Consider the following 22,289-nt stretch of genomic DNA (forward strand, 5'->3'; position numbering starts at 1 on the left):
GAAGTGGAAACATCATTCTTTGGGGATGCTTTTCTGCAAAGGGGACAGGACGACTGACCCGTATTGAGGGGAGGATGGATGGGGCCATGTATCGCGAGATCTTGGCCAACAACCTCCTTCCCTCAGTAAGAGCATTGAAGATGGGTCTTGGCTGGGTCTTCCAGCATGACAACGACCCGAAACACACAGCCAGGGCAACTAAGGAGTGGCTCCGTAAGAAGCCATTTAAGGTCCTGGAGTGGCCTAGCCAGTCTCCAGACCTGAACCCAATAGAAAATCTTTGGAGGGAGCTGAAAGTCCGTATTGTGTTTTGCTGGCCAAATATACGCCTATGTCCCGGCCCAAATCTGGCATACATATGGCCCTTGAGTATCTGGCACAGTTCTGGCCCACACGCACCAACACTGGCTGGTGATGTACTGATATGGCCCAGAACTGACCTCTACCTGGGCTATAACAAGCCTGTGGTGCAGAGCATAAGGAACCAGGTGAGTTATCATTAACGAAAGCCATTTATTAATATAAACACGGAAACGAAAGCACTGACACAAACAAAAGAGCTGAAACTTTCAGAAAAAAACAATAAACTAAAGCTATCCTAACTAACCATACATCCTAAAGTAGGCTACGCAACGAAAGATAACGCTCACCGAAACACACGTTACAGGAGTAACACAAGGCAAACACGACATGTCCAAACAAGGACTGTCGCTTAGCACTGAACTTAAATAACCACTTAACGAGTCCACCACAAAACAGGTGCGCGTAATAATCCAGTCCAACTTCTCGGTGAGTGGCTGAACAGACTCTCCAGTGAGCTGTGATGAGCTTGCAGCGCAGGCATCGTCATACCTACCTGTTCGTCACACCTACCTGCAATATCCACTCTGACAATGTAGTGATAATCCCATTTATATTCAAAATAGCTGTGAAATCTGCCGGTGTTTACTATCCTCAATGTGAGTCAGACAGCACATTGGTTATGCCTGATTAGCATGAAATAAAATATTGAATACATCTGCACACCCCAAAAAATACCCTACTCCTGTATTGGTTAATCTCATGCCAAGTTAGCCTTAAATTGGCAACCCAATGAAAAGGTGGATACTACTGTTTGTTTGACTATTGCTTTTAATTAGCATATTGCAATATGTCCCACAGTGAGCAAAATAGATTTATTTCCATATGGTCTCACAGCACCAGACCATGTGCCACACATCAGATGTTCCTAGCAGATAAACCAGGTCACTCTGCTACCATCTGAATGATATACTCGGTCAGAAACAGGATGTCTGTAAAACAATCATCCAAGAAAATTACAGACTGATAGTCACTGTCATTGCAAATAAAATCTCAAGTCTAACACCACCACAAGAATGCAGAGGAAGGCAACCACAAGAATTCAGAGGAAGGCAACCACAAGAATTCAGAGGAAGGCATACTCCCATCAGTAAAATTGACATGGCTCCAATATTTGAACACATTAAATAATTGAATCACACTTCCAGCCATTACAGACGTGAGCATGGCTCCCACATAGGAGGTACCTGCCGAGTTGATGTTCAAAGATATCAAGGAAAGAAAGTCTCTCAAATGTTCCTATGAAACATATAGGAAGGCCGTGAAGGAGAAGAACATTAGCTTCACTAAGTTGGGTGAAGAGGAGTATGAAAATTGCTTGAAGCAAGATGTCCACGTCAAAGCAGAGCACCAGGCTGAAACCAGCATTGAAAAATGTCACCCCTGTCGAAAGTGGGAGCAGAGAGAGGAAGGCATCACTATAGGTTGGGTGCAAAAAGGGAAGAGCTTGATTACCTCTCAATCCGCAGTGTCGACCTCCAGAAAGTCATCATGCTGCAGTCTTTACTAAAAAAAAAATCTTCCAAGAAGAACAACATTTCAGTAATATGGCACAAAGGCATTACTGGAAGGAAGGCAGAGGAGGTGGCATCGGCTTTTGTCACAGTACTTAATCAGGAGCGGGATGTGAAACACAATTTACTGGGTTGACAATTGACATTGACACCACACAGAGTAAGAACTGGTGCCTACTTACAACTTTAGTCACTGTGGTAAATGACCCTAAGACCCCACTTGAAGATATAACTTTAAAGTACTGTGAACCAGGGTACACCTTCATGAGCGCAGACAGTTTCCACCATGGGGTGGAGAAAGAGATGAGGAAGCGGCCTGGAGGTGCTGTCTTGGATTTTGTTGTCCTGGATTTTGAGGATTTTAAGAATGTCATCGCTTCCTCCAACTCTGTGAAAGTCAATGTGGAGTCGAAACAGCCTGGCATGGAGGGCTGGCCACTCACTGGCTAAACTAAAGATGGCACCAAATCAGTCTGTCATGGCTGTTATTCAGCTGAGGAGAGGATCAAGAGAGATGTTCTTCAAACTCTCACATGATGAAGAGGAGTTCACACAATTGGACTTCCTCATGAAGAAGGTAAGGGAGAATAAGAGTAAGAGTAAAATGTATTTGTCACATACAGAGTTATAAACAGAGTACAACTGGCAGCGAAATGTACATTCTGGTTGACTCTAGGTTTTTGTAGTTTAAGGTCATCCAAAGGCAGAGTGCAGTATCTGCATTTTGATGGTCAAAGGTCACATCAGTGGTCATGGTTTTTATCAAGCGTGCCGCACAAGCCCTGAAAAGTGAAGCCAAAACGTCTCGATCGCCCCCTGGTGAGTGGTCCCAGTATAGGTCATAAACCCCGCCCTCCCCATGTTATTCAATGGGACGCGAGACCAACTAAACAATTAAATTACCCTTCAAATATATTTTTTCCGAAGCTGGTTTCTGTCATTTACTGTAGTTTGTATCACGCTAATGAAAATTCAAGAGTTTGTTTTTAAAATAAGTTTGTTTTTAGTTAGTTATTTAATGCTCTAAAAACGGTGGTGTGACGTCGTGATTCACAGCTGTGATTGACAGCTATCTGAGCCGAGGAGCCACTGAATCTTCGGAGGACTGAGGAGATTGGAACTTTACATTTAATCTCTAAATTTCTATAATTGATATAATTTCACACGGACATAATGGGTTGTTCTGCAGTACATTGTGCTAACCGATCTGGCATTTCCAATCGATCTTAGAATTTTTTTACGTAAGTTAAATTTATAAGCTATTTAATTAGTAAATAAATGTAATGGGCTAGCTAACGTTAGCTAAAAGACAACAAGCCTCGTTTATAGCCATGTTAATAGCTAGCAGGTGATCGTTAGCTAGAAGTTACCAATTATTTTTGTATTAGGCCTATTCTAAATTAAGGTTAAACATGATGTAAGTTAGGCTATAACATATCGTCTAGGTTTAACAAGCAAAGGTTGTACTGTACTTGGACTTGCGATTGATCACGGTATGCGCATTCTGCGAGGGAGAGTGAGGGCGGGGCACAGGGGTGGGGCCGTTGATTTCGCGGCTTTACGGCTTTACTTCCTTCTCGCTACTGCGCATAACTACTGCGCAGATCTGGTCCCAAGATCGCTATCTGCGCAGACGCAAGTCCAAGATGTCAGCGCTGTATCAGGACACTGGTGGCTTCATTTTTCACCAATGGAAAAGAGCGAAAGGGCGTCGTCCATTTTTTTTACAGTCTATGGTTTTTATCTATAAAAATGTTTTCCTAAGAAGGCATTACAAGAATGCATTATGACTAATCTACCCACATCATGCTTGACTGGCTAGTGTAAAAACTTTAAAGGCATTTTTCTCAGTTTCAGAGTTTGCGTAGTTACTGCACATTGCCTTTGTAGGGCTGTGTAAGTAGTTAGCCAGCTAGTAGATAAAAAAAACCAGGTTATCGAACATTTTACATTCTTGTTAGTTAGCTATCCAAGCCGAGCGACAAATATGGCCTTAGTTTGATGTCCATATGTAAACGTATTGATGAAGTTGTAATGATGGTTGGCGCAAGTCTGTCAGCACAATGTAAGGAGCGCACCTTGGAAAGTCTACCTTTGTTTTCGTAGGAGGGCTACGGGTAGATAGGTAGCTGACTTCTTTTGGTTTCCATTAAAAAAAGGAAACCAAAGGAAAAGCAAAAAGTAGCATGTTCATTACCATAAACCATGCAAATTTAAGAATGGCTGCCATTAAACTGTATTTAATTTCAACTAATAACTTTATAGTCACATTAAAGGGTAACCTGGCTTAGACATTTTCAGAATGGATCTAAGAAGAAAAACTGCGTGAGGCTGTACCAGAGGCTGGAGAAGTATTGAATGCTATCCATAGCATTGTCCATAGACAGTTCACCGGTTGAGGAAATGGCTGTGTCATTGTGTTATTTATGTGAATTATTTTATGTATTATAAATAATACTGCAATGTTTAACACTCCAACCTCCGTATAGCATCTCCAGTAAAATATATATATATATATATACACACACACAGGTGCTGGTCATAAAATTTTAATATTATCAAAAAGTTGATTTATTTCAGTAATTCCATTCAAAAAGTGAAACTTGTATAATGTATACATTCATTCCACACAGACTGATATATTTCAAGTGTTTATTTCTTTTAATTTTGATGATTATAACTGACAACTATTGAAAATAATTTAATATTGTGAAAAGGTTAAATATTGAAGACACCTGGTGCCACACTCTAATCAGCTAATTCACCCAAAACACCTGCAAAGGCCTTTAAATGGTCTCTCAGTCTAGTTCTGTAAGCTACACAATCATGGGAAAGACTGCTGACTTGACAGCTGTCCAAAAGACGACCATTGACAACTTGCACAAGGAGGGCAAGACACAAAAGTTCATTGCTAAAGAGGCTGGCTGTTCACAGAGCTCTGTGTCCAAGCACATTAAAAGAGAGGCGAAGGGAAGGAAAAGATGTGGTAGAAAAAAAGCAATAGGGATAACCGCACCATGGAGAGGATTGTGAAACAAAACCCATTCCAAAATGTGGGGGAGATTCACAAAGAGTGGACTGCAGCTGGAGTCAGTGCTTCAAGAACCACCACGCACAGACGTATGCAAGACATGGGTTTCAGCGGTCGCATTCCTTGTGTCAAGCCACTCTTGAACAAGACACAGCGTCAGAAGCGTCTCGCCTGGGCTAAAGACAAAAAGGACTGGACTGCTACGGAGTTATATTCTCTGATGAAAGTACATTTTGCATTTCCTTTGGAAATCAAGGTCACAGAGTATGGAGGAAGAGAGGAGAGGCACATAATCCACATTGCTTGAAGTCCAGTGTAAAGTTTTCCACAGTCAGTGATGGTTTGGGGTGCCATGTCATCTGCTGGTGTTGGCCCAGTGTTTTCTGAGGTCCAAGGTCAACGCAGCCATCTACCAGGAAGTTTTAGAGCACTTCATGCTTCCTGCTGCTGACCAACTTTACAGAGATGCAGATTTCATTTTCCAACAGGACTTGGCACCAGCACACAGTGCCAAAGCTACCAGTACCTGGTTTAAGGACCATGCTATCCCTGTTCTTTTCAGAAAAATGTGATTTTCTGGATTTTTGTTTTAGATTCTGTCTCTCACAGTTGAAGTGTACCTATGATAAAAATGACAGACCTCTACATGCTTTGTAAGTAGGAAAACCTGCAAAATCGGCAGTGTATCAAATACTTCTTCTCCCCACTGTATATGTATATACACTAGCAGTCCTTTTCCATAAAACATACATGAATTTAATTGGAATAGGAAATAATAGCAAAATGAATTGTAAATAGTCATAGACAAGGTTAGAAATAATAATTGTCCTTAAAGGCTCTCATAGATTTGGGGGCAGCGGGTAATTTCATACATAGGATATTGGCACCCACATTATGCATTCCAATGACCACACTGAAACAGCCATTGCCCATCCAAGCTTTGGACAGCAGGCCTTTAGGGACGTGTTTCGTGCGTCAGGCCACTATTCCGGTTTCCATGACAACTCAACACACCCACACCGAACAGATCTCCTTCTACGTCATAGACACCCCCTCCTGTCACGTTGTGTTAGGGCTTCCCTGGTTGTCTGTGCATAACCCTTCTGTGTCTTGGCCCGGTAGGTCCATCGAGGGGGGGTTGCATGAGTGTCTGGGAAGGTGTGTCCCGGTTTCGCTGAGTGCCACCACAGTGGTAAGTCCTAACAGTGCCTCCAACATTCCCATTCCAATTGAATATTCTGACCTGTTGCATGCCTTCTCAAAATCAAAGGCCACCAAATGACCACCCCATCGGCCCTGGGATTGTGCCATCAACCTCCTACCGGGATCCGTATTGCCCAGGGGTTATGTGTACCCCGTCAAATGCGGAGACACAGGCTATGGAAACATACGTCTCGGAATCCCTGAATCAGAAGTACATACGTCCCTCCTCTTCGCTTGCATCCACAAGTATTTTTTCATAAAGAAGGAGGGATGCCTGCGCCCATGCATAGAATACCGTGCACTCAGTCAAATCACCATATGTTACACCTACCCACTCCCTCTCATTTCCTCAGTGGTGGAATCTATGCATGGCGTGCACTTCTTTACTAAATTGGATCTCCGGAATGCTTACAATCTCGTGCATATCCGAGAGGGAGACAAGCATAAGACAGCAGGCTACTGGGCGCATGCTGGGCGCATACCACCCCCTCCTCCGGTCATCCTGGCATTGGCCGCATGATCAGCTGCATGGAGGGCAGGTACTGGTGGCCAACCTTGGCCAAGAACATGAGGGTTTACGTATCCTCCTGCTCGGTGTTTGCCCAGAGTAGAGCACCAAGGCATCTTCCTGCAGGGAAATGAATGCCTCTTCTGGTCCCACAACGGCCTTGGTCGCATCTATCCATCGACTTTGTTACCGATCTTCCCCCCTCTGGGGGCAATACTGCGATCTTGGTCGTTGTGGACCGGTTCTCAAAGGCTTGCTGCTTCCTACCTCTCCCCGGTATTGCCACGGCCCTGCAAACTGCAGAGGCCCTCTTTACCCATCTCTTCCGGACCTATGGCATCCCGGAGGACATTGTTTCTGACCGGGGCCCCCAGTTCACCTCTAGTGTGTGGAGAGCGTTCATGTAAAGGTTGGGGGTCATGGTCAGTCTTAACTCTGGGTTCCATCCCGAGGCCAATGGGCAGGTGGAGCATGTGAACCAGTAGGTGGGCAGGTTCCTGTGGTCTAAATGCCAAGGCAGGCCGGGGGGGTGGTCTATGTACCAGAATATGGCCCCTTTGCCAGACCGAGGCCCCCGCAGTGGACCAATTGTTCCGGCACGCGGATGAGATTTGAAACACAGCCCATTTGTGCCTCCAGCGTGCCGCAGGCCGTCACAAACACCAAGCCGACCGCCACCGCGGGGAGACGCCAATGTACCATCTTAGCGACAAAGTCTGGTTCTCGACACGGAACTTTCAAATTCAAAATAGACAGACTTCTCAAGAAACAATAACATTTCTCAGTTTCAACATTTGATATGTTGTCTTTGTACTATTTTCTATTGAATATAGGGTTTAAATAATTTAATTCTGTTTTTCTTCACATTTTAGAGTGTCCAAACTTTTTTGTATTTATCAGAAATACAGTATAGACATTGTTAACGTTGTAAATGACTATTTTAGCTAGAAACGGTAGATTGTTTATGGAATATCTACATAGAGGCACATTATCATCAAAAATCAGTCCTGTGTTCCAATGGCACGTTGTGTTTGCTAATTATTTTAAAAGGCTATGTGATCAATATAAAACCCTTGCAATTATGATAGCACAACTGAAAAATGTTGTCCTGATTATATAAGTAATACAACTGTCAGTCTTTAGACAAGTTCAGTATCTAGAGCATCAGCAATTGCGGGTTAAATTGTAGGTTCAAAATGGCCAGAAACAAAGAAATGTCTTTCTATTCTTGTTCTGAGAAATGAAGGCTATACAATGCGAGAAATTGTCAAGAAACTAAAGATCTTGTACAACGTTGTGTACTACTCCCTTTACAGAACAGTGCAAACTGTCTCTAACCAGAATAGAAAGAGAAGTGGGAGGCCCCAGTGCACAACTGAGCAAGAGGACAAATTCATTAGAGTGTTTAGTTTGAGAAACAGATGCCTCTCAGGTTCTCAACTCACACATGCTTTCATGTATTTTCAGGTACTTTCAATGTACAAGTTCCCTCTCATGTGCCAATCGTAAGCATATTACACTCATATTCATCTATATTATTCAAAATACTGTGCATTTTCCCAATCATACTCCTCCTAAGTTGCCATAATTGCCATATCTATAATATTTAACACTACTACCCATTTGCTGCAATTTTTTCAGTATTCTTCTTAAATTGCTGCTTGTTTTACAGCGTTATGTATATTATCACTTTATTTTTTTGCCATATACTTGGCTTTATATATTTTTCTTAATTCTTATTATGTAGATATCAGGTGCCATGTCACAAGAATTTCATTGTGCAGGATGACGCTACGTTCTTTGGTACATTTGAAAAACTTGAAACTGGCAGCTTCATTAACACTAGAACCACCAAATGCATATACATACATACATCTTCTTCCGCTTCATCCGGGGCCGGGTCGAGGGGGCAGCAGTCTAAGCAGAGATGCCCAGACTTCCCTCTCCCCAGACACTTCCTCCAGCTCTTCCGGGGGGACACCGAGGTGTTCCCAGGCCAGCCAGGAGACATAGTCCCTCCAGCGTGTCCTAGGTCTTCCCCGGGGTGGGACGGGACCGGAACACCTTCCCAGGAAGGCGCTCCGGAGGCATCCGAAACAGGTGCCCAAGCCACCTCCGCTGACCCCTCTCGATGTGGAGGAGCAGCGGCTCTACAGCACCTCTCTGAGCTCCTCCCGGGTGACCGAGCTTCTCACCCTAAGGGATCGCCCAGCCACCCTGCGGAGAAAGCTCATTTCGGCCGCCTGTATCCGGGATCTTGTCCTTTCGGTCATGACCCAAAGCTCATGACCATAGGTGAGAGTAGGAACGTAGATTGACCGGTAAATCGATGCCTACGCCAATTTGCGTTTGAGTTTGTAATTAAAATAAAACTGCCATTTTGAAAGCTACACCCTCCTCCTTCCATGACTTTTCCTAAATAGGCATATATTAATCCGCCAACAGCCCACACCACTTAGCGTTGGTACCTAAATGGTCTAATTACCCCTCACTAAATGCATGACGTCAATGGATGAATGCGCGATACTCCCAGATGAATGATCAGACCTTGAATTTGAATGAACATGACCATTCCAAAAAATATTTAGGCTATTATTGAAACATAATACAAATTATATAGGTTACTTATCACACATTACCGTTTTTCAATAGGAGATTCAGCTTATTGTGTGGGCTAATTCATCAAATTTAAATATAAAATTTAAATCTACAAATGTATTATGCTAAATAATTATTCACGAACAAAATACCAAGGATATTGTTTACAAGTCACCAATTATCAATTCAACAAAGGTATTACAAGTCACTGTTTATATTTTAGGAGGGAAAGAGTAACTAAATCACACACACACATCCTATCATCTCTCTCTGAATGTTCTCAGCTTATTTTACTGAACTCCTCTCAGTTTTTTGATAACTTATTCAAGTCACCTATATAGATAGGGTGACCATATTTTCAAACCGGGACCCTTGTGTAACCACACGTGAATGCACGCACACATTTATGCCCTTATGCACGCATGTTGGTCATCATGCGTGCTTGTGGTTGATGGAGCGGGGGCGCTTTGAGCTTTGATGAGAATTGTTGCTTTGCTACGCAATTGTTTGTTTGGCTCCGACTCATATGTGGAAACATTACAGTATTATTATTATTATTGTGGTGAAAACCGGGACAATTTGGTAGTGAATGTCAGAAACTGGGACATTTATGTATTTTACAGATATTTGTCAGGACCTGGGACACCAAGCTTGAAACCAGGACAGTCCCGGGCAAATCATCTGGTTACCGTATCTATAGGCAAATCTTATATGCCAGTAATCTACCCGCAAAACACCAGTCTCAACGTCAACAGTGAACAAGCAACTCTGGAACAACACCTTCTAGGCAGAGTTGCAAACAATAAGCCATATCTCAGACTGGCTAATAAGAAGAAAAGATTACGATGAACAGAAGAACACAGACACTGGATAGAAGAAGAACTTTGCCTAGAAGCCCAACAGACTAGCTGTGCAACAGCTTGTTCAAGAGAGGGAGCAGTAGTGTATACCTCTGTGTGTCAGCATAAAAATGAAATGCATAAAAGAGTTTTGGATATCATTAATATGTAGAGTGAACAGGACCCAAAATCGAACACTTTGGAACTAATTGGTAGACTACAAGAAATGTAGATTTAATTCTATCAGCTACAGCAGCCTGTGTTCTGTCACTAAGGTAAATTTCAAACCAGTGGCCAGTGTCCTTGGCTAGGCCCAAGTAGAAAAGCTTTATCAATAAGATTTAATGATCTACTGTATCAAACACCTTCGCTTCATCAGCAAACAGAGCAACACAGCTTAATTTCTCATCTAGGGCTTTAGGGTGATAGGTTTCAAGGATACTTCGCACACCGCAAACTATGGGTGATGGTGAAGTACGTACTATCTCCCACTTATGCAGTGGGAGAACATGAGTGGTTTTCCAGACTTAAGGGACAACCCCAGAATTAATGCATTAGAACTCCAGAGATAATTGGAGCAGCCCTAACCAATAAACCTTGATCTAGCACATTATCCTCTGTGGTTTTCTTATTGTCTATAACTAGCAATGAATCAACAACTTATTTTTCAGTGAACAGATTCAGTTCACAGTGGATTATTGTCAACAGGTCAATTGTGTTTTTTCTAGGTAAACCATTATGAGTCAGTCACTACTCAAAAGAAATGGGAAAGAAACACTGTGTATATTAACTGATTAGGTAAATATTATTAGCCTGACTCACCACACAGAAAAGACACAGACTGATTAGCTAGCCAGGTTACCAGTTTCAATGATTAAAAGGTGCAGGTTAGCACAAATGCTTTATCTATAGATACGCTTAACTGATCACAAATTATATCAGCAAATATGCACAGATGTTAAACCTTCGAAAGCGTTGCAGCAAAGGAAAATATGAACTTTCAGGTTTCCAGGAAATAACTGTTATAGCAGCTCTTTATGAATGCCCCTGTGTAAATTAGCCTCTGTATGAATTCCCCAATGTAAATTTGCCTGAATTTAAATTATGGTTACAGAGACGGGACTAAGTCAGTATGAGGTCATACAATATACTACATTCAAAAAAGTGAACATTCCTTTTTCGGACAATGAAACCCTATTCTTTTAGAGCAGTACACTACAATTTAACCAGCAGACGCACCCTTAGACTGACCTTTTGGGAAGGGGTTGGGCTGCACGGTGTGAAGGAAAGACTGGACCACCCCGGACATGAAGCCTTTGTCTGCCCCTGGGATTGACTGGTACTCTGGTTGGGTCAGGTTCAAGAGAGCGTCTCCCTTAGCACAGGATGCAGTGGGCTGGGCCAAGCTGGGCCCCAGGAGCAGAGCCCAGATCCAGGCCAACAATGCCCCTGCGCAGCCTACCGGAACACAGACACTCCTAAATGCTCCCATCACTGCATGTGTAGACAGGGCTGGGGGGCAGTCTAATGAGGCTGAAGAAAGTAGATATGGATCACCTCATTGCATTGCCTCTGTCAATGGGTCTGCAAATACAAAGAGAGATACCAGGGGTGAAACACAATGAGGAAGGAAGAGTCAAAGAAAACACAAAAGTAGGGTTTTTTGAAAGAGTGCTTAAGGAGAAAAGGAAACACAATCCATGTTTTATATAGTAAAGGTATGTAGAGTCATTGTAACTTACCTTGCCTTAAGGAACACCACAAATATGACTACAGAAATGACGGAATAGAAACCCCATAGTATAAAAAAAGACACTTTTCATGAATAGACACTACCAAGAAAACAGGCCTCAGAAAACCGTCCAATGTTTATAGAAAAACAATGAGTCTCTATAGGAAGTCTTACACAGCAAACAACAACTCTACTGTTTAGTATTGGCCAAACAGATAGAGGTTAAAGATAAGGGTGAAACCAGATAGAGATCTGTTTACTAAGAAAGCTGTGTAAGAGAACATGCAGACTGCCGATATAAAACAGTATTTTTTCCAATAGATAAATATTGGTAGAATTTTCTGAAAGCGCGCAAATACTTGGCCCTCCACTGAAACATAATGGATCACAAATGTGAGCTGGTCAATATGTGACGTCTGGGGTAGAAATGACTCCTAAAGGAAATTATTTAGCGCTCTGCACTTGAAGTATAATTTCAGCTTTTAGTCGCTGTCCCATTTGTGCAATAAATTCCTTGTATATGGTGTTGGATAGATCCGAAAATGTCCCTCTTCCCTTGCTTCCATATTTCCTCATGTGTTTCGCAAGAAATGGATCAAACTTGCTCAAGCTTGAGTATCCCGAGGTAGGTGTCATTGTAGGGTGAGCCGAGAGTCTCGTTATATCAACGGAATGCTAGACCTCGCTCTGATAAAAACTGTATTACCGTTATCACTTGTTTTAGAACCTTTTGCCAATATTTCTTCTAATCTTCACACTGCTCCACCTGGACTCAGGTGGAGTCAGTTCAATCCACCTGAGTCCGAGCAAAAATTACAGAAGCATTGCATTTCGGAGATGCTGGCTTGATTCATGCTCCTCCACACAAGCACAGGCATGCTTCCAGTCGGAAAAAGTGGATTGAGAGAAAGAAATTAATTACTGACCAAATAGCCTACAAACAAAGCAATAAGAATTTCCAGTGGAGAGTTAACAAGCCACTCTTGGAACTTTCCATTACGCATTGAACGCATAAACAAGGGTTTGCTAAAGCTTCTCTTCTGTTTTTTGTAGACTTGCTCTGATGCTAATATTGGTGCATCTCTATTTTGACCCAATAGTGGTGCTTTTACTCCTTTGCTAACATAGTAACAACGTAATAACTCTGTAATAGGACCCCAACAAGCAGCATCAGTGGATATCATGACATCTTTTACCTCCTCTTCAATAAAAGGAGTTACCGCAGGTAAAGATCCACCTGTGTCCATTGAAGCACTTGATTCAATGGCGATTATCATGGCGAAAGTTTGTTCTGGTGCTGGCATAAAACGGAGAGAGGTTTTAAGAGTGGCTGATGTAGACACCCTCAGGGAGCGTTGCAGTGCAATTACCTTCATCAGAGAGTTTGCTGCTAATGCTAATTATTTCTAACAGGGTCTTTGAAGTTCCCTAATAATTTTTGAAGAAAGTGTTTCGTTTTTGTATCTTACTAAGCACTTCTAGCCTTTTTCAATTGTTATTGCTTTCTCTTATTTACTCCACTATCATATTGTCTTGTGGTCTAATGACACATGATGCAAGTCTTTTTTTATTGACATGTACAGTGAACTGAAACAAATCCTGCGAGAAGTGAAAGCCCATACCTAGCTACTTTAATAACATAAAATCTAACTAATGTATAGATGTACATTTAGGCCAAAACTCAACCTAAAATGCAACACAAAATCCCAATGAAAATTCTCATTCTGCCATCCACTCTCGGGGCCCTATAGTGGTCGGGGCCCGGGGCTGCAGTCCATGTACCCCCATTGGGTTAACATACAATAATACTGTGAGTATTATTGACAGACATCCCAACTCTCCCAGAATTTTTGTGAGTCTCCCACATTGTAATAGTGGCTCCCTGACGCCTGCAAGTTATACACAATATCCCAGATTTTTTTGAGCAAGCGAGAGAGAGTTAAGGGCTGAATCTCAATTCGCACACCGCAAACTATGGGTGATGGTGAAGTACGTACTATTTAGTATATAGTAGGCTATTATGCCCGTTTTTGGGACCGATTGGGACTACCTTGTCAACAAATAGTACCCGGGAGGGATGGTGCGCAGAAGCCACATTCCTGAAATAAGTTTTTGCTAGTTGGGATGTCTGCATTGATCTGCATTGATGTCTGCTTTCAGTTTCACAAAATCACAGAATGTCAGCCATGCTTGATAAATTAAACTTTTACCATAGCCTGAAGGAAGGCATGCCAAAATATCCCTTTTTTTCAGAACAGCATTTAAGCAGAGAAGTAATGGTTTTATTGACTCGATCTTATGAATAGAGCATAGTTCTTCCAAAACAGAATTACGTTTTCTCCCCATCTTTTCTTTTTTTCTGGTGTGTTGCAACCTAGGTAGGAACTAAAAACTTTAAGGAAATGTGTTCTATCCAGTTCGAAGAAATTGTGAAACCACCCTAAGCCCGCCTTCAACAAGCCTGTGAAAACCTACATCCAATAGAAATGTTGCCGCTGACAATCAGCTGCAACTTTTTTTAATAGGTAAGTTTCCAGACCTCCAAGGAGCCCAGATGAGATTGAAGGTGTGGACTTGCGAGACTAGTACCAACATAACTATGAAAAAGCCAAAATGAAATAATAAAGCATGTGAATATAAAGGCAAACAGTAATGTCTACTAGTAAATGTTTTCTTATGTTGTTGTTTGCCTATACTCTGTGGGATAAGTGGGAGACATCTTTGTTATGTACATTACTTTGGACAAATGTACTCGTCCAGTTTCATTGTCCAAGGTTATGTACAGAATGTCTGTGTTTATCCGTGGTTATTGTTAACTTAACACTGCTATCGTATGTTGTCATGGGCATTCCAGTCGCGTTTCAAAAAGAAATTATTTGATGTAGAATTATAATTTTTTTGTATTTTTTGTACTTAACATTGATAGCGTATGTGATTTTCTTTTGAAATGAATCCAATAAATAATAGAAACTGAAATAGTATCATATTGTCATAATACCCACAAAACCTTGCAGCACATCTGGAAAAGCATCTCTTTCACCATACATTTTTTCCCATAGGGGATTATTGGATCCACTTCAAATAAGGTTTGTGTTTCATGTAGGCTTACACAACTTTTCCAATTTGATGTGTAAATATGTATAATACAAGGTGACCTTTATCAATATCTTTGCCTAGATTTAGGCAAAAATTTACGGAAAGCTAATTAGGCTATCTTACAGAACTACATTTTACATTTACGTCATCACCAAGTGCAGTGTGTGGTACCTGGACAAACCACATTTCCCTCCAAGCAAAATCTGATCAGCAAGTAATGTAACAAGAATATAGGTACAGTGGATATAAAAGGTCTACACACCCCTGTGAAAATGCCAGGTTTTTGTGATGTAAAAGAATGAGACAAAGATAAATAATGTCAGACACATTTCCACTTTTAATGTAACCTATAATGTGAACAATTCAATTGAAAAACAAACTGAAATCTTCGAGGGGGAAAAATGAAAAATAAAAACCTTACAATAACCCGGTTGCATAAGTGTGCACACTCTCTTATAACTGGGGATGTAGCTGTGTTCAGAATTAACCAATCACATTCAAACTTCCAAAGCATCAGAGGGATCTCATTGTGGAAAGATATCAGTCAGGACAAGAGTACAAAATAATTTCCAAAGCATTAGATATACCATGGAACACAGTGAAGACAGTCATCATCAAGTGAAGAAAATATGGCACAACAGAGACATTACCAAGAACTGGATGTCCCTCCAAAATTTATGAAAAGACGAGAAGAAAACTGGTCAGGGAGGCTTCCAAGAGGCCTACAGCAACATTAAAGAAACTGCTGGAATTACTGGCAATTTACTGGCTGTGTGACACGTGACAAAAATCTCCCTTATTCTTCATATGAATGGGGTAGGGTGGCAAGACGGAAGCCTTTTCTTACAAAGACAAATATCCAAGCCCATCTGAAGTTTGCAAAAACAAACATCAAGTCCCCCAAAAGCACATGGGAAAATGTGTTATGGTCTGGTAAGGGTGTGCACACTTATGCAACCAGGTTATTGTGAGGTTATTATTTTAAAAAATTGATTTCAGTTTGTTTTTCAATTGAATTGTTCAAGTTATAGGTCACATTAAAGGTGGAAAAAGTTCTGACATGATTTATCTTTGTCTCATTCTTTTACATCATAAGAACCTGGCATTTTAACAGGGGTGTGTAGACATTTTATATCCACTGTATACAATCACCGAAAGGATTATTAGGAACACCACACTAATACTGTGTTTGACCCCCTTTCGCCTTCAGAACTGCCTTAATTCTACATGGCATTGATTCAACAAGGTGCTGAAAGCATTCTTTAGAAATGTTGGCCCATATTGATAGGATAGCATCTTGCAGTTGATGGAGATTTGTGGGATGCACATCCAGGGCACAAAGCTCCCGTTCCACCACATCCCAAAGATGCTCTATTGGGTTGAGATCTGGTGACTGTGGGGGCCATTTCAATACAGTGAACTCATTGTCATGTTCAAGAAACCAATATGAAATTATTCGAGCTTTGTGACATGGTGCATTATCCTGCTGGAAGTAGCCATCAGAGGATGGGTACATGGTGGTCATAAAGGGATGGACATGGTCAGAAACAATGCTCAGGTAGGCTGTGCATTTAAACAATGCCCTCATTCTGTTTACGCCAAATTCTAACTCTACCATCTGAATATCTCAACAGAAATCGAGACTCAACTGTCCAATTTTGGTGAGCTCCTGCAAATTGTAGCCTCTTTTCCTATTTGTAGTGGAGATGAGTGGTCCCCGATGGGGTCTTCTGCTGTTGTAGCCCGTCTGCCTCAAGGTTTTGCGTGTTGTGGCTTCACAAATGCTTTGCTGCATACCTCGGTTGTAACAAGTGGTTATTTCAGTCAAAGTTGCTATTCTATCAGTTTGAATCAGTCGGCCCATTCTCCTCTGACCTCTAGCATTAACAAGGCATTTTCACCCACAGGACTGCCGCATACTGGATGTTTTTCCCTTTTCACACCATTCTTTGTAAACCCTAGAAATGGTTGTGCGTGAAAATCCCAGTAACTGAGCAGATTGTGAAATACTCAGACCGGCCCGTCTGGCACCAACAACCATGCCACGCTCAAAATTGCTTAAATCACCTTTCTTTCCCATTCTGACATTCAGTTTGGAGTTCAGGAGATTGTCTTGACCAGGACCACACCCCTAAATGCATTGAAGCAACTGCCATGTGATTGGTTGATTACATAATTGCATTAATGAGAAATTGAACAGGTGTTCCTAATAATCCTTTAGGTGAGTGTATATCACTAATATTTATTTGATTATTATTTGTTGAAGTTACAATATTCATTAGACTAAGTTTGGTTGATGCTTTTGTTGTAGTCCAAGCAGTATGCTCCTATAGTATATAGGTTGCAAAAGTTTGGAATGTGCCAGTTTCAAGGCCTTCTTCCTGATAACGCTGTGGTATGATGATTGGGTCTAAGTTTTTACTAGTTTAGGTCTTACTAAGACACAAAACATACTGAAACATATTGTGAGGGTTGGGTGAGAGGGAATGCCTATAAAACCATTGTTAATCAAGTAAATTAAATGTAGCTACTGCAGCACACCAAGTGAACTTTTGAAACTTCAATGAGAGTTTTGGACATTTTAGAATGTTTGATATTTTTATTTTTATCAGGACTAAGTCTGTCCACATTCTTTGAGTTTGATGTTGGGACATCAACTTCCCTAGATTTTACTCCTGATCTTTGGTTCAGGTTGCCAAATGAAATCAATCATGGCAATGAGAGCACTTCCTAGTCTTTTCACATTGGTATGCTGGCATGTAAATGTGTCTGTCATACTAGAGAGTGCATCGCCAGTACACATAGAAACATCCTGGATCACTTGAATGCTTGTGTATTGAGCATATTATATATATATTTTTTTTGAGATATGTTTGAAATATTGTAGGAGAAAGACTAAGAGGAGAGAGAAAATGGGAATGGATGACATGGGGATTGATCACAGGTCCTCCAGTGCGTACATGTTTTAACCACCCCTACCACCACTGTCCCTGCAAACCTAAAGTGAAAGGGAACACTGTGGTCACTGATGAAGATGGTAACATGGTTGCTTTTATTGCTCAGTGTGAAGACTACTCATCCTCTGATGAGTATGTTGACCATGAGGAGGAAGGTTTGGTGATATTTAAAAAATGATATTTTAAAAGTGTTTAAGATCAGATGAGAGCCTTTACCATGGAAAATTTTGATTTATTTTAAACTGCAAAGACCTTATGTGCAAGCGCATCTTTTATGCTGGGGTTGGCTGTCTTTTTCTAATGACCCATAGGCTCAGTCACTGGTTTACTTCTATTTACAAAGTCTTCTGTGTTTCATAACATCTTATTTGTGCATTTTTATTCTTCAGAAATGTGATGGGTACTCTCTTTGTTATTTAACAGTCTCAAATGACCAAACTACATTTGGAAAAAGGGTTTTCATGTACTCTGCTCCAAAGGCTTGGAGCGCCATACAATCTAGATTTAAATTGGAAGAACTTGTTCTTCTTGGTGTTTTTAAATAATTGATGAAGGGCTCTGAGGCAGATTCCTTGACCTGTAAATGTTTTTAATTAGCTGTTATGATTTTGATTTTTTTTCTATGTTTTTTATTAGATAACTCATTAATTTTATGTCTGTAATTTTGAAATAATTACTTGCTACTGCCTATTTTGCCAGGACACTCTTGAAAAATACATTTCTAATCTCAATTATCCTTTCCTGGTTAAATAAAATAAATATGTAAAGTTCCACTGATCTCGATGATGTTCACTTTACAGAGTACAATCGTTATGTTACATATAGCTCACCATTAAATGAGAACCTCACCAAACCATTTCTGAAGCCTTCAACATTGTCTCCCACCTAAAGCCATCATTTCCTCAAGATTTCTGTGAAGCACACGATTGTCTGCACCCAGCCACTATCACAAGGTGGAAATCTACTTGCTTCGCTCCGTTCTCCATGAAGATGAAGAAAATCTTGAAACACTGCCAAGCTCACCAAGCTATCAGTAAACAAGAAGTACAGTGGGGAGAACAAGTATTTGATACACTGCTGATTTTGCATGTTTTCCCTCTTACAAAGCATGTAGAAGTCTGTACGTTTTATCATAGGTATTCTTCAACTGTGAGTGATGGAATCTAAAACAAAAATCCAGAAAATCACATTGTATGATTTTTAAATAAATAATTTGCATTTACTGCATGACATAAGTATTTGATTCATCAGAAAAGCAGAAACCTTTGTTTGCATTTACAGAGATCATATGTTTCCTGTAGTTTTTGAGCAGGTTTGCACACACTGCAGCAGGGATTTTGGCTCACTCCTCCATACAGACCTTCTCCAGATCCTTCAGGTTTCGGGCCTGTCGCTGGGCAATACAGACTTTCAGCTCCCTCCAAAGATTTTCTATTGGGTTCAAGTCTAGAGACAGGCTAGGCCACTCCAGGACCTTGAGACACTTCTTACGGAGCCACTTACGGAGATCTTGCATGGAGCCCCAGACCGAGGGAGATTGACCGTCATCTTGAACTTCTTCCATTTTCTAATAATTGCGCCAACAGTTGTTGCCTTCTCACCATGCTGCTTGCCTATTGTCCTGTAGCCCATCCCAGTCTTGTGGAGGTCTACAATTTTATCCCTGATGTCCTGACACAGCTCTCTGATCTTGGCCATTGTGGAGAGGTTGGAGTCTGTTTGATTGAGTGTGTGGAAAATTAACAGGTCTTTAAGAGCCAGAATTCTTACTGGTTTGTAGGTGATCAAATACTTATGTCATGCAATAAAATGCTAATTAATTATTTAAAAATCATACAATGTGACTTTCTGGATTTTAGATTCCGTCTCTCACAGTTGAAGTGTACCTATGATAAAAATTACAGACCTCTACATGCTTTGTAAGTAGGAAAACCTGCAAAATCGCCAGTGTATCAAACACTGTATGTATGCACACGCTTTTGACATTTCTGACATTCTAACACCCACTTTTCCAAAGACTGTGCAAAAATATGACATTGTCACAGCCGGCCACATTATTAAATAAGTGAACCACTTATTATACAGGGTACAATGGATAGTTTGTGAAACACCTAAAACTAGTATTGCACAAGAACTTTACTGTATTAGAGCGATACCAGATCAGTATAGATCTAACTCAGAGTTTTTCTGGCACGTTACAATGCCACTAAGAATGCCGCCCCTACTTCAGATGTCAATAATGTAACAGAAAGGTTCCCCAGCAAAAACAAGATGTCCCTTGTAGCCAGCCACCACCGTCAGTGAAGACAAGTTGGTTGGATGCACGGTTTGGTTTCATAGAACAAGCAAACACAGGTGGATATATCAACAAAGAATTATCTCATAACCTTGTATCTGTTAGTTGCCTCACGTTGCTTTGAAAATTCAAATATCAAAGGACTAATTGTGAGACCTCTTTTACAGCTGACACATACAATATTTATTGCTAATTGCCAATCAACCTAATGTGACCTCTGCAGCTTTAATTGTGATTTAGTTACTTAAAAGTAACAGTAATTTTCCATGTGGTTTTTCTGTTAATCTGTCCACATCCTGCAAATGTTTAATTGTTTGTTATTTAAAATTAAAGCACTATGTACATGCACAACTATTCTCAAAACATTATTCAAACATTTACTTAAACTTAAGTACCCCTAACAATATGCATTTCAATACATGCCCCAAACACTCAATCAAATACATTCCAGTATATCCAAAAAAGGTTATCTGAATACATAAAAAACATACAAAAACAAAGTCATTGAAATACCTGAAAGAGTATTTGAAATCAGGTCCAGAGCAGAGAGAGCAGGGTGCCTGGCTTCTTGGTAAACACACAGTACTATTGGAGCACATACAGACAGGACACAGCGTCAACCAGTCCTAAAGTCCAGAACTCTAACTACGACTGCTTCAGCTGTGGAAAACCACTCTGTTGGCTCTATGTTGACTTAACTACAACAAAAAAGTCTCTATGGTGAGTTAACTACAACAGGCTACTTGTAAAGCTACAGTAATACAAAACTATTACCTAAGTATCTCTGGGAGCTGACTACCAAACTTTAAGCCTACTTTTCTTGTCCTTGGACTGTGCAGGAAAGTAGGTGAGCCAGATAAAAGGCGAGTGAGTGAGAGAGAGCATGAGAGAGAGAGCGCGCATGGGAGGGAAGAGAATGATATCTGAGAGGACAGAAGAAAATACAAGGGCGGAAAACTGGAATTTACCTGTTGTTCCTTCTACTGAGTCGGAAGAGAGAGAAAGCAGTAGACCTTGAGTGTGTGTGTGTAAATATGCTTTTATGTCTACTTCCTGAACGCCAATCTTCAAAGCACATATAAATGATTGTGTCCACTCTTTGCCCCTGGTCTCCACTAGTGTGTGTGTATGTGTTTCAAGGTGTGTCTTGTATCCAGAGGTGATTAACAGTGTGTAAGTTCCTTTCTTGAGAAACCTAGTTGGGTTTATGACTGCCTCTACACCAGCCTGACTGGGAAATCCTAGCACTGAGGGAGGGGAGAAGGGACTGGAGAAAGAAGGAAGGGAGGGTCTTTGCTAATAATGGCTCATAATATATCATCAGAAATGTCTTTAGCCTTTTGAAATGTGTTTTCGATTTCTTTTACCACTTTTGTCATTTATTATTTTTATCATCCTATTTTAATTTCCACTTGCTTTGGCAATGGAAATACATTTCTCCTATGTCAATAAACCCCTTTAAAATGTAATTGAAAAAGACAGCGATGGAGGGAGGTAGAGTGAAAGAGATACACGGGGGAAAGGGTGCTACTGGGAAGGGGGGGGTGAAGCTAAACGAACACTTGGAGTAGGGGTTGGTCACATAGCATGGAAAGGCTACAATACAGAAGGTTTTGTCCTTGTGTAGGATCAAGCAAACCCAAGTGGTCAATAGAACACTTCCAGGAAATGTCAACTACAGCCCTAGAAAGGTCAAATAGACCCTGTTTGGAAATGCGAACATCACTCTTCTTTTGAAATATTTTGAGAGCTGCCCGCAGTAACTGCAATATTGTTACGATGCGGGAGGCATGACACAGGTGCAGAGTAGTAGCATGACATTACTTTAACGTAGGCTTACAAAAAAAAAACTAAGATGCAACTGAAAACAAACAATAATCCACACAGTATGGCAAAAGGCTGAACTAAATAGGATTCACAATTAGAGGCAACGATGTGCAGCTGCCTCTAATTGGGGAAAAAAAAAAAAACTGTGCAGAGATGCCTAGAGGCCTCTCCTCTGCCAGGTCATGACTATGGCCCCCAGACCAGCATAGAGATGGCCAGGACCTGACAAATATGGTTTACAATGGAAACTATACTGGCTTCAACAGGATATCATCAGGATAACATGCCTCATGTTTGTCACTACGTCATCGATTTTAAATTAATCACT

The 22,289-nt window shown here is 41.0% G+C and overlaps 1 protein-coding gene across 4 annotated transcripts in view; it reads right to left on the reverse strand.

Annotated features, from left to right (window-relative positions):
• prom2 (prominin 2) overlaps nt 1-21,414 on the reverse strand; it is a 92,857-nt gene extending 71,443 nt beyond the window's left edge. The window contains exons 1-3 of one of the 4 annotated variants that reach the window (XM_013134284.4): nt 21,103-21,414; nt 20,648-20,719; nt 11,305-11,637 (exon numbers count right to left, since the gene is read on the reverse strand). In XM_013134284.4, coding sequence (XP_012989738.2) covers nt 11,305-11,545 — 241 coding nt within the window. In that variant the 5' untranslated portion in view covers nt 11,546-11,637; nt 20,648-20,719; nt 21,103-21,414. Of the gene's footprint in view, nt 1-11,304; nt 11,638-20,647; nt 20,980-21,102 lie in introns of those variants that run through there. The other 3 variants (XM_013134286.4, XM_020047036.3, XM_013134283.4) reach the window with 3 other exon arrangements.
• Between the last annotated feature and the right edge of the window lie 875 nt (nt 21,415-22,289).

Source organism: Esox lucius, chromosome 6, assembly GCF_011004845.1.
Source record: "Esox lucius isolate fEsoLuc1 chromosome 6, fEsoLuc1.pri, whole genome shotgun sequence".
In the NCBI taxonomy this organism is placed as follows: Eukaryota; Metazoa; Chordata; class Actinopteri; order Esociformes; family Esocidae; genus Esox; species Esox lucius.